Source organism: Ixodes scapularis, unplaced genomic scaffold (assembly GCF_016920785.2).
Source record: "Ixodes scapularis isolate PalLabHiFi unplaced genomic scaffold, ASM1692078v2 PGA_scaffold9__187_contigs__length_104089568, whole genome shotgun sequence".
Classification (NCBI taxonomy): domain Eukaryota; kingdom Metazoa; phylum Arthropoda; class Arachnida; order Ixodida; family Ixodidae; genus Ixodes; species Ixodes scapularis.
In genome coordinates, this window is record NW_024609884.1 from 101,687,818 (window position 1) to 101,699,748 (window position 11,931).

The following is an 11,931-nucleotide window of genomic DNA, read 5'->3' on the forward strand; positions in this document are numbered from 1 at the left end:
TCCCTAAGCTGAAACTGCGGTGAAAGCTACGTCCTGTTGTGAAAGGCCCCCGGACCTGGCCTTCACCTGTCGCCAACGGCAGCAAAGTCTATTGTCACGATGGGCCCCGGCGCGCGCCAGCGGCGCTAGACGGTCACGTTCGAATTTCCGAGACTGACCCTTGAGTCATCGGGCCGGTGGCGGCTTTCGAGGAGGGCTCCAAACACAAAAAGAACGTCTCCCGGAGGCCACGAGACCGTCTGGGACCGCCAGCATTCGGAAGGAGAAGCACCGGCGTGCGTGTGCGTGCCTGTGTGTGTGTGGGTCCGTCGGTGTTGGGTTTCAGCAAGAGCGTCGATTCCTTGCATCAGCCGCCGAAGCGGGGCAAGAACGTGGAGGGATTGCATCATCTGCCCTTGGCGAAAGAACACCCGGAAATTGCATCAGCCTAACTTCGAACACCATGTGAATGCCTGGAAGTCTCCTCTCACGCTCCACGGAACTTCTCGCCCTCGGAGGGTTATATAACATGGGCTCGGGGAGCCCGAAGTCGCCGACTGCTGACTGCCGATAGCCGATTAACCAGTCGACCATGTTACTTGTATATTCTCTGTATATAAAAGTTATACTTTAGTACTCCCACTCAAGGCCTGTTTCCTCGGGACCATGCTAGCAGCGAGCCACAGCCCCGACTAGTGGGTCCGCGCCTGAGGTCGTCACCCTCCCAGACGCTACAACTGGATGGCAGCGGCGGGATCGACTTCGCAGGACCATGACTTTTTGTGTGGGTGAGTGCCCGGCCCTTTCTTTCTCAATCTGCCAGACCCATTGGCTCTAAGTTTTGCCTATGGGGGTTGGAGATAGTCGCTCTCAGAAGGACTGTGTAACCGTTCTGACGCAAGCACTTTTGTGGGAAAGAGAGCCGGCACAAGCTAGATCATGAGTCTGGAGGCATTCCGCTTGCGTGAGTTGGTACAAGTTTGTACCAAATTAGGAATCGATTTGGGGCAGACGAGAAGAAAACCGCACATCATAAAACTCCTTCAGGCCAAAGACGTCAGCATTGAGGAGTTCACAGAGGCTCTGGAGGAGGTTCGCGGAAAGGAACAGGAGGAACGCAGAAAGCGGGCCGACGAGAGGGCTCTCGAGACTGCGAGATGGGAACTCGAAAAGCGCGAGTATAAGCGCGAAATGGAGCGGCTCGACTACGAGTTTGAGCAGCTCGAGCTCGCGAAGAAAACGCGGGAGTTGGAGTCTTTTCGCCGGGCGACAAGAGGCGTTGAAGGGGTGACAGCAAAGGCGTGTCGGGGAAAGAAGAAAGTGGGAGCTGGGGACAGAGAGATGACCGAAAACCAGCGTCTTTCTCCCGACACGACCGTCGCCGTTCTTCGCAAGCCCGACCCAAACTCCGAGCGCCGTGACGGTGAAAGTGACGTGGAAGCAGCGACAGAACTGTTGTGTCAGGAAAAGAAGAAAACCGAAGCTGGGGACACCGAGGTGACCGGAAACCAGCGGGGTTCTTCCGACGCGACCGACGCTGTTCCTCGCAAGACCGACGCCGTTCCGCACAAAATCGACCCCGAGCTGCGGGAGAAAGAAGAGAAGGCTCTTCGGGCGTCCAGCTGCGACTTCCCGGAGGACGAAGGCGACGCCAAGACGGAGACGACGCCGGGGAAGTCCAGACAGCTCATGGAGAGCAGCGCCAAGATGCCGGAGATAGCGGTCCAGCAAACAAGCCAGGGTCTTGACCGCTCTGATCGGCACCCGTGCGGCTTCATGACCAAGCCCACGGTGCCGTCGCAGGAGTCCAAGCGGCCCACCAGGAGGGAGGTAATTGAGATTTCGTTCGACGAGATCAATCAGTCCTGCCTGGTGCGGTTGCAGAACCCCGACCAGACCATCCACAGAGTCCAGGTGCCAGGAGAACATCGACGAATGCGCGTCCGGCAGCGAGTCGTCATCGAGGTTGGAGGATGGGAGACCCCAAGTTGGCCATCCCAAGGGATCTGCAACCGGCGGCGGCTGCGCGGGCAAGGGACCCGGCTGGGGCACGAAGGAGCCCAGGCTGGACAAACCAGACCGGACGCAAGTGCACCTGAGGACGTCGTCGTGCTCGCGGCATGGTGGATCTGAGACCAAGAACTCGGATGCAATCATGAACAAGCGTCCGAGACCAAAAAGGAAAAGACAGCGCCGGATCAGCGTTGTACGTTCTGGCAGCAACGCTTCCTGCAAAGAACGTCAAGGCAAGCACGACGAGCGCCACCCCAAGAAGAGGAAGCGGTCCTCGAAGCTGGGAGCGGGAAAACTCCAGGACCTCCGTCCGAACAAGCCACGAACCCACAGCTCGAGTGCGAGCAAGGAGCCTGGAGAAGGTACCAACGAGCCTGGGACGACTCAGCGAGGTTCCAGACGGAAGCACAGTTCATCGCCCGTGGTTCAACGTGGTGTCACGTCGGACGTGGAGACCAAGGGAGATCTCTGGGACTGCAACTTTGTGCCTGCACGCAAGTCCAAGGAGAAGAACTTGAACAGTCCGAGTGATGCCAAGAACAAACAGGGAGTGGGTTAGAGGCAAAGAAGGACTTTCGACGGAAAAGGGAGGGCTAAACGTGGTTTTTTTTAGTGTTATTGAGCCGACTATGTTATTCGGCAAGTTTATTAGCTTTTCTTTTTTCGGGGGTCCGAGCTTTGCGTTTCGTTCGGCTTTAGCTCGTTGTGTTGACGGTAAAGTTCCTTTAAAGCGGTTTTATACGCGGTAGAGTTTGCTTTATGAAGGATGCTCGAATTTAATAGGGATATGCCCTATATGAGTTACATTACGGTTTGTAATGTGTTTTTTTTCACGGGAGTCCGTTTTACTTTGGGTTGAGCGTTAGAGGGCTTTTATTAGTCTGCAGAAGTTTCTTTCGCTAAAGCAACCTGGCAGAGGAAATAAGTTTCTTTGTGCGTGTTTTTCGTTGACAGAATAGTACGGAACTTTCGCGAGGCAATTTTGTTTTTTGTTGTTGTTCGTTTTGGTTTTGGTCTGGCGGATTTGAGAGATTGGGGGCTGGGCGCTTGCCTGCGCGGAGTTTGGTTTGGTGTTGTTGGTCTTTGTTACGGCCACTTCGCAGTGTGGACTCCAGCCTGGACCTCAGTCGCCAGACCAGCCATGAGACCGCGTCTTTCAAGGGACCAGTGTGGACTGCTCCCCCTCAAGACTCTCTCCCCGGCGACGGAGGAGCTGTTGTGAAAGGCCCCCGGACCTGGCCTTCACCTGTCGCCAACGGCAGCAAAGCCTATTGTCACGATGGGCCCCGGCGCGCGCCGGCGGCGCTAGACGGTCACGTTCGAATTTCCGAGACTGACCCTTGAGTCATCGGGCCGGTGGCGGCTTTCGAGGAGGGCTCCAAACACAAAAAGAACGTCTCCCGGAGGCCACGAGACCGTCTGGGACCGCCAGCATTCGGAAGGAGAAGCACCGGCGTGCGTGTGCGTACCTGTGTGTGTGTGTGGGTCCGTCGGTGTTGGGTTTCAGCAAGAGCGTCGATTCCTTGCATCAGCCGCCGAAGAGGGGCAAGAACGTGGAGGGATTGCATCATCTGCCCCTGGCGAAAGAACACCCGGAAATTGCATCAGCCTAACTTCGGACACCATGTGAATGCCTGGAAGTCTCCTCTCACGCTCCACGGGACTTCTCGCCCTCGGAGGGTTATATAACATGGGCTCGGGGAGCCCGAAGTCGCCGACTGCTGACTGCCGATAGCCGATTAACCAGTCGACCATGTTACTTGTATATTCTCTGTATATAAAAGTTATACTTTAGTACTCCCACTCAAGGCCTGTTTCCTCGGGACCATGCTAGCAGTGAGCCACAGCCCCGACTAGTGGGTCCGCGCCTGAGGTCGTCACCCTCCCAGACGCTACAGTCCTCAATGGACCAGTCATACATCCCTCTTTCGCCACGTGATCACACTCCCGCTCATATCCACAGACCGAGGACTGGGTCAGGTCATGAAAGGGAGGTGGTTGATTAGTTTGGCGGGCAAGTAGTTCCCACTGCAGTCTCAGCTCAGAGCCGTGTTTAGAGAGTGTTTAGTCAGTGCTAGGTACAGGCAGAGCCTGGGCGTGCACCAGAAGCAGAAAGTGGACTTGACATTCTCTCTTGGCCAACCAGAAGCCTAAAAGAGTCCCTAGCGGTAGTAGCGAGAAACTGTTTTAATCATAGGTATATGTTAGTGTATGGTTTTAATAAGCACGTAAGTGTGAAGTGTAGTGACCCTTCATGGTTTAAAATAGGGTGCACAGGATGTTACAATCATGATCATGCAGAAAGATGTAAGAAACAAATGTGCCGTTCAACTCTGTTTTGCTCGGGGAGAGTGTGACCGCTCAGACGGTAGATTCCCGGCCTTCGGCTCACGGATTATGTTGATCGTTCCGCCAGTCGCACTCTTTCACCATAATTTCGGATTGCCATGATTGAAACATTACATGCACCACGTTTTCAGTCACCAAGAGTTACTCCGACACACTTATGAATTTTGTTTCTCGCAACCACCGCCAGGGTATTATTTCCGGCTTCTGATTGGCCACATTCGAATTTGTGAAGACGCCCTAGAACACACCCAGCCTGCTTTCGGCCAATGGCACTTCCTCATTTGTCTCCTATACTTCCCAACGAATGGCCAAACTTTCTACATATATGGCTCCGTCTCAACTTAGGGGTAAACGGAGTATAGGGCAGCATGTCTCAATGCAATGAAATTTCGTAAAGTCTAAAACCGGGTACAGCAGAGCGACCGGCCAAGGGGAAAATATCAGAAGGTTTGAAGGGCCACGTCTTGCAAGGCAGACTGGTAAACTGAACAATCGCAAGCGTTGAAACACTGTGAAGAACATCAGGGGCTTATTTACTGTCCTAAAAGAACTGAAGGAACACAAGTGTTGGAACACTGCAAAGAACCTCAAAAGCTTACATACTGCCCTAATAATAAAAAAAAAAAAAAATTAATGAGCACGAGTGCAGAACGTTGTGAAAAACCGCGGGGGCTTTTTTTGTGCCCAGAAAAGAGTTAAACAGTCGAAGAAACGGGACGGGCCGATAGGCTCGGCCGACGCACCAAAATATAGCGGTAGCTGACGCACCGAAATATAGTGGTAGCTGACGCACCAACATGTAGTGATCCTCTGGTGGAGAGGCGACGACGATGGTGGTTCGACGATCCGGCTGCTACTTGGCAGCAGGAGACATCCAGGAAGGGCCGGTAGAGCGGCAGCGCTATGGGGTGTCCTGATGGGTGACGAGGCAGAGGCGATTGACCTTTAGATTTAGGTTTAATAAATCATAGAGCAGAACATCAAACCAGAAGAACGCAAACGGTGAAAGAGGCGAAAGTTCGGGCTCGCGCTGGCGCTTGTAAAAGCACAAATAGCGCTCGTGACGACACAGCAATCTAGTAAAAGCCAATTACTACGCTGCCACTGAATTTCAACCTGCTACTGAATTGGAAAGTTCACGCACTACGTACGTACAGCCAGGAGATCACAACCACGACGGGTGCAGCTCAGAAATTCAACCAGTCCGAGATTGATGAAAACAGTACGGGCGACACAGTCACATACCTCTGAGCATGTTTACCCTGCCGATCTTCGGTCCCAGTGTTCAATGGTTTAACACGATCAGATATACAACTAATCATTTTTTTTTTAAATATTCTTTGCAATAAATTAGGGCAGAAAGATATCCTCACCTCAGTACGGAAAACACCCACGCCGTTAGTTGTTGTTATGTTGCCACAGCTACAACCCACCACGGTCCACGGCTGTTGAGACCAGTGTTGCTGCTCGCGCTGACAAAATGTTTATTCCACCAATTTACGCGAATTGCACAACATATGTGATCTTCTCGGATCTTAAAAGATCACGAAAGCTAAGGAAGCATATCATTTATAGTCTTCCAGTAGTTATCCAAGTTACTAATATCATTTACGACTGCCTGCACGTGAATATCGGATTCGAAAATGACCACACCCCGTCGTCACCTGCAGAAAGGCGGTCATTCCACAGCGGTTTGGGGTCGTCACTCTGCCCAAAGGCTAGTAACTCGCCTTTTTGGGGTAGTCAAAGCCTCCAAAGCGCCATTTGACTACCCAGGGTAGTCATTTTTTGATAGAGTGTAGACGGGCATTACAAACAAGGCGTTAGCGATATCCACCAGGTGCTTCTTGCTAATCATTTCATTTCAAAATTCCTTTTCATGACTTTTTGTTGTCGTTCTTTTTGTTGTTTTTTTATGCATTTTTTTTGTCGCTCATGTAACTACGGCACCACAGACCTCCTGGTATGGGCTCCTCGCCTTTTGTAGTGTCGCAACTCTTTCCGAGTTGAATAAATATTATTATTATTATATTGGTGTGTTCGACGTGATACTGCTTTTTTGAATACATATAGACCAAAAAATTAGCGCCAACATTTCGCTGTAGTATCCCTTCAGACTTTGCCTGCGGGGTCTTGGAAGCTTCGCGTCGACCCGCTGAATAAGCCAGGATTTAATTAAAAATACTCCGGAGGTCAGCCACCACTTCTTCCTGCCAGTTACTTTGAGGATATGTTTGTTTACTGGTTAACAGAGTTAAAAAAAGAATCAACTTGAAACTAATACCCCAGCAACACCGAATGTCCGTTGGACCTACATAAAGGGTCAGAACATCCATGTGGAAAATTGTAGGTCCAATGGATATCCTAGTGGCCGGCGAAAGCGGACGACCATGTAAGCCAGTACCAGCAGCTCCCGCGGCGCGCGGCTGAAAATAGGCGAAAATAGGGAGCCTACATACTCGCCGACTCGGTCGGCGAGTATGTAGGCTCCCTAGGCGAAAAGTGATAGCAGCGCCCCTGCCGAGCTCAGAGTCTCTGCTAGCAGTCGGATTCTCCTCAATGCATTGGTTTTGCCCATCTCCGTGCGAGGTGACCAATGGAAAAAACTTTTTCACGGGTATTCGCTGCTTTAAATGTTAAAACATAGGTGCCATCTTATGAGGGAAGGACATTTTCATCGCGTGCAGGGAAAGATGTTATACACCAACTCAGACTGCTCAACTCCATGGAACGAAATATGTGACGAATAACTGGCGAACGCCACCCGACGGCACGCTCGCTTCGCGCGCGACGTAGCAGCCACTGTGTTCATTCCCCGCGCAGAGCAAAAGCCGCCGGGCAAAATTCGTCGGTTATTCGCAGCATATTCTTCCCATGGAGTTCAGCCTTCGTCACGGCGCGGTGGTGGCGCGTCGGACCACTTCCGGTCTGGGGCTGTGGGCGGATGTCCCCATGTGAAACGTGTATTCCTGCCAGTCTTGAGTAGCAACTCGTTACTAGTAATGCGTTACTGTAACTTCGTTACTTTTTCGGTAACTTGTAACTGTAACGAGTTAGTTTTTTAAGAATGTAACTTGTAACTGTAGTTCTATTACTTTTTCTGAGGTAACGATGAAAGTAACGACGTTACTTTTGTCGTTACTTTTCAGTTTTGTGAATAATATATCATTGTACGAGTATAATCTAGCTATTCCTTGCACTTTCCAAATTGTCTGTTCCGACATTTTGAGTGTCAGTTGGCCTTGCACAAACTTGAGAATACCTTCTTTCTCGCGAGTCACTATCCGAATATAGCCACGTGTAAATATGAAAAAAAAAAAAAGATGAATCTAGTTATTTTTACGCACTTGCTTGTACTTTGTGACTGAACACTTACATCTTAGTATATTGAAGCACCCTTTACTGTTTTTCTTTTTTCTGCGCACGCTTTTTAATCGAGTGAATCAACCGTGAAACAAAAATACACGCGGAGAGTACTTCGTATGTTTCGTATTTTGATTAGCGCCACTACTCCGCACTGCGCATGTTTCGTATTTTGACTTGCGCCACTACTCCGGCGTGGTTTCAACGGTGGAGGCAAAATTTACTGCTGTTTGCGAAGGGCTTGTTTCTGGTTTGCCGGGTACGTACTGAAATATATCAAAGGAGTCCATGAACCCAGCGCAACCGCCAACGAGCCAGCAATGTGCTAGTGCTACCAAGGATAGGGATGTTGATGAAAACAAAGAACTAGCATGGCCGGCGTACAGAAAGTAATCTTCTGTGGTGAAGGTGGTTGCTAACTATTTGACCGCAGTATGCAAACTTTGCAACAAGGAGTACTCCGACAACAAGTTTTCGTGTTCAAAACTGAGAAAACGCATCCAGTTGAGTTTTGGTCTTTATTCTTTTCATATTGACTAATTTTCCAGCTAAATTACTAAGTTTGAATTTACCGCTATGGTGGAAGCCCAACTGATTCGTGTCTATATTTTTTTCTTTCAAGCACTAGTTTTTCCTTAATTTCTGCGTTATAGAAAAGTAACTGAAAAGTAACGTGGTTACTTTTTGAAAGTAACCGTAACGAGTTGCTCTTTCGTTGCGGTAACTTTAACGGTAACTTCGCTACTTTTTTCTAAAAGTAACTGTAACTGTAACGAAATACTTTTTAAAAGTAACTTACCCATGACTGTGCAAAACTGATGTTCTTCTATTTGGGCTATTAAAAAGAGGGAAAGAAAAAGCTATTACATACCTGATGTGTTGACACTGAAGTGCTCAGAGCCTCAGACAACTTCAACTCGTCAAAGACAATGCCGCCGTGCCGAGTGCAGATGTCAGTCTTTGGAGTTTTCAGAGCAAGCGCTTTGAAGACACTGTCGTTGAATCCGAAACCGCTTTTGAAGTTGCGCACATAACGCTGCATGCAAGTCCGGCTGGGCAAGACGAGTATTTTGTGCCTGCGCAGGTGTTTGTACAGTTTGGGACTTCTCATGCGTAGAAGCACGCATTCCAGTATCCACTCCTTTTCATAGTTCATACCAAATGTCGACTTTCGTGTTGCTGCCTTGAAGCATGTCCTCACAGCCATTTGTTGATTTGGAGGCAGCCCTTTAATGCAGTCGTTGAGCACTTCATCCGCAATTTGCTCATTGTCCACTCGCATTTCCTCTAGCTCTTTCTCCGCGTTGAGCAGCTTCTTTTGTGCGCTTCGCGAACGACGACGTGTGTTTGCGTGCATTCTTAGGAGGGTAACTGTTGCCCTAGGGCGTTTCTTTCGTGACATTTGGTTTTGGACCAGCTTTCTCAGGTATTTGCAGTGGATGCATCGCCCCTTTAGGTCGCAAGTGAGTTTGCACGTGACAGAAAAAGTAGAGCCAGCAAATGACACATACCGGCTTCCATTGCTAGATTCCAATCCGCAGCCTGTGCACATCCCAAGCGAATGTGTGGTGTTAAGTACTGCTTGCGCCTCATCTGGCGACATCACAGCACATTTCTTGTGAAATTTGCCTCTCAGAAACACAGAGCAGATTACTGGCCCCGGCTTGTCACTTGCTTGCTTGAATTTGGTCAACGTTGGCAGCAGCATATGGTCCACGTATTCTCCCTTCTGTTCGCAAAGGCCAAAGAAAACAATGCCTGGTTCCCCAGAAAAGCGTAGCTTGTTCCAGCAGGTGTCTGGTAGGAGGAGATTTCCGCAGAGATAGTCCAATTTTGCTTCGTCTGGAAGCTCATCTTGTGCTGTCGTTTCGCCGGCGTCTCGCTGGTTTGATGGTCCAGCGTCGTTTACAGCGGTCCTCTTCTTTTTCTTTGCAGGAGGCGGGCCTTGCTCGCATAAGTTCCTTTCCTTCCTTTTAATGGAGCTTTCTTCGTGAAATATTTTGGCGCATCCGGAAACACCGTTGGAATGGCGTCGCTCTTCAGCTGTGGCCGATCCCGCGGCATCTCGACAATTTCACAGCCGATTATATGCCGAAACGTCCTTTCAATGAAACGTTCCTCGAAGTGCCGATCCCAAACAGCGAAGTCGCTTGTCAGGTCCTTGTCCGCCCGTTTTATGTGTTGTGCCCATTGTATTCGCCGGAGAGCGTCTGTCGGCGGTCGAAAAAGTGAGGCCTTCACCGCGCATGACTTGTACCCACCTTTGCAGCCCGGCACTTAACAGGTTCGTCCTTTCATAAGGAGTATTCACTGGGCGCCATATTTGTGGGTGCTCTCTAGAGCGCATGCTCAGAACGAGCCCCCATTAATAGGCTGCTAAGACCGGCCCTTTTGACGGTGTGGAATGCACGTTTAAAAAAAACCCTGGAAGCAGCACGCGCTCAGCAGTCGCGCACACAGCTATGGCCGCCAGTGAATACTTCCTATAGGCTCGTTCACACAGACCCGTTTTCTTACGTTACGTTACGAAAAGTCACCGGGAAATTTGCGTTTCGTACTAAGCGTGGCTACCAATTCAAGGAAATAGCTGGGCACGTGACATTCAAGGCACGAATGTTTCGGCGACTAATACCCCTGTCAGACGGGCTAGTTTAGTGTCACTACAAGCGAGTGCACTTCAACCCGCCGAAACACACTCCAAGTGTGTTGGTGCTACACGGGAAAACTTAGTGTCACTCCAAAATGATGGCAATGACGATGGGGAAGTGATGGGCACGCAAAATATTACAGTGCATACGCATTTTTTCATAAATAACTCCGTCGTCTTATTAGAAACACGTTACCACACATTGTTGCGCTAAGTCACGAGCTTTAATTCAAATTTAAATCCAACTTGATCATTACGATCAGCCATTACAAGATAGTGATACACGTCCGCACGCCGGTAAAATGCTCATCTATATTCTGTTTCACCTTGTGTCGTACCGCAGGAAAGGCTATAAGCGCGAGCTCCTTGCTCAGGGCACATCTCGGTGGCACAAGCTCTCGTGCGTTAAGAGTAGCTCCCAACGCTATGAGCTCGCGATTCTAGCCTTGTCTGCGGTATTACATAAGGTGAAACGGAGTATAGATCGAAACGAGCAGAAGTAGGGATTGAACCCAGGATTCCTGGGTTCTGCTGCGCGAGCTTTCGCTCCGCGTGCTCCGAGCTGGTGTGCGCGAGCCCACTTCTCCACTCGCACGGTGGCCACTCGCCACAATGAAACATCATGGAGTGTGTGGAGGACGAGCTGGAGGGCGATATCCGCGATGTTGGACAGTGGAAGCGCGTGATTGGGGCACTTTTCTCCGTGAGAGCCCAACGCCTTTCAGATGAGAGGCAGCTGGACCTGGATGCCGACGCACAGGCAAGAATGTCAAGTGAAATCGATAAGCCGCTGCAGGCCAATGCCTTCACCATAGCCGCTCTCATGACCGACAACCTACCCGTGATGAGTCGAGAACGGTGGACTTTCCAGAGGAACGAATGGTGGTTCGAAGACACCTTGCCCCATTTGGGCGAATTCCATTTCAAGCAAGCCTTTCGCGTCTTTCCTGCCATTTTCAGATTCCTGGCGGAGTCTCGCAGGCCTCGCAGGTGCCTCCTGGCCGTCGCTGGCCGTCGCGCAGGGGCCAAGGCTGGAAACTAGATTAGCCGCTTGTTTTTCTACAATGCACTACTTTCCTGCCAACAGAAAACAAGTGCGCATCTAATATTACTCCTATCCAAATAATACTAATTTTACGTAGCGTTAATTTCTTCTATTCGTTCTACTCCTTGAACACTGCTATCGAGATTACACACTCGGTCTGCCGGAGCGAGCGTAGTGTGCTCCCCGAACTCACTTCATCGGAAGTGTGTTCTTCGGGCAGGGCTGGGGATTGAGCTCAGGATCACTGGGTTCTCCAGCGCGAGCTTTCTCTCCACGTACTCCGATTTGGTGGGCGCTAGCCCACTCGGCCACCGATACCCCTTAATAAAGACACGTTAAAAAAATTAGACGTTTACAATTCTCTGTAATGCCGAATTGGTGCGCAGCTCTTGAGAGGAGGGAGGAGGCCGGGGTACGAAGGGGAGGGTATGCGAGCTGCTCCCCCTCTGTACCCTCCCATCCTCCTCTCCTATTCCCATCCCCCTTAGCGTAAAATATTCGCTAAATTTCCCGCTAAATTTAGCCGGGAAATTTT

General features: G+C 50.3%; 1 protein-coding gene across 1 annotated transcript; it reads right to left on the reverse strand.

Annotated features, from left to right (window-relative positions):
• Positions 1–8,441: 8,441 nt before the first annotated feature.
• LOC121833835 lies at positions 8,442–9,965 on the reverse strand. The gene has a single exon (XM_042287546.1). It carries the CDS (start codon positions 9,410–9,412, stop codon positions 8,543–8,545), a length of 870 nt encoding a protein of 289 aa, XP_042143480.1. The 5' UTR covers positions 9,413–9,965; the 3' UTR covers positions 8,442–8,542.
• Between the last annotated feature and the right edge of the window lie 1,966 nt (positions 9,966–11,931).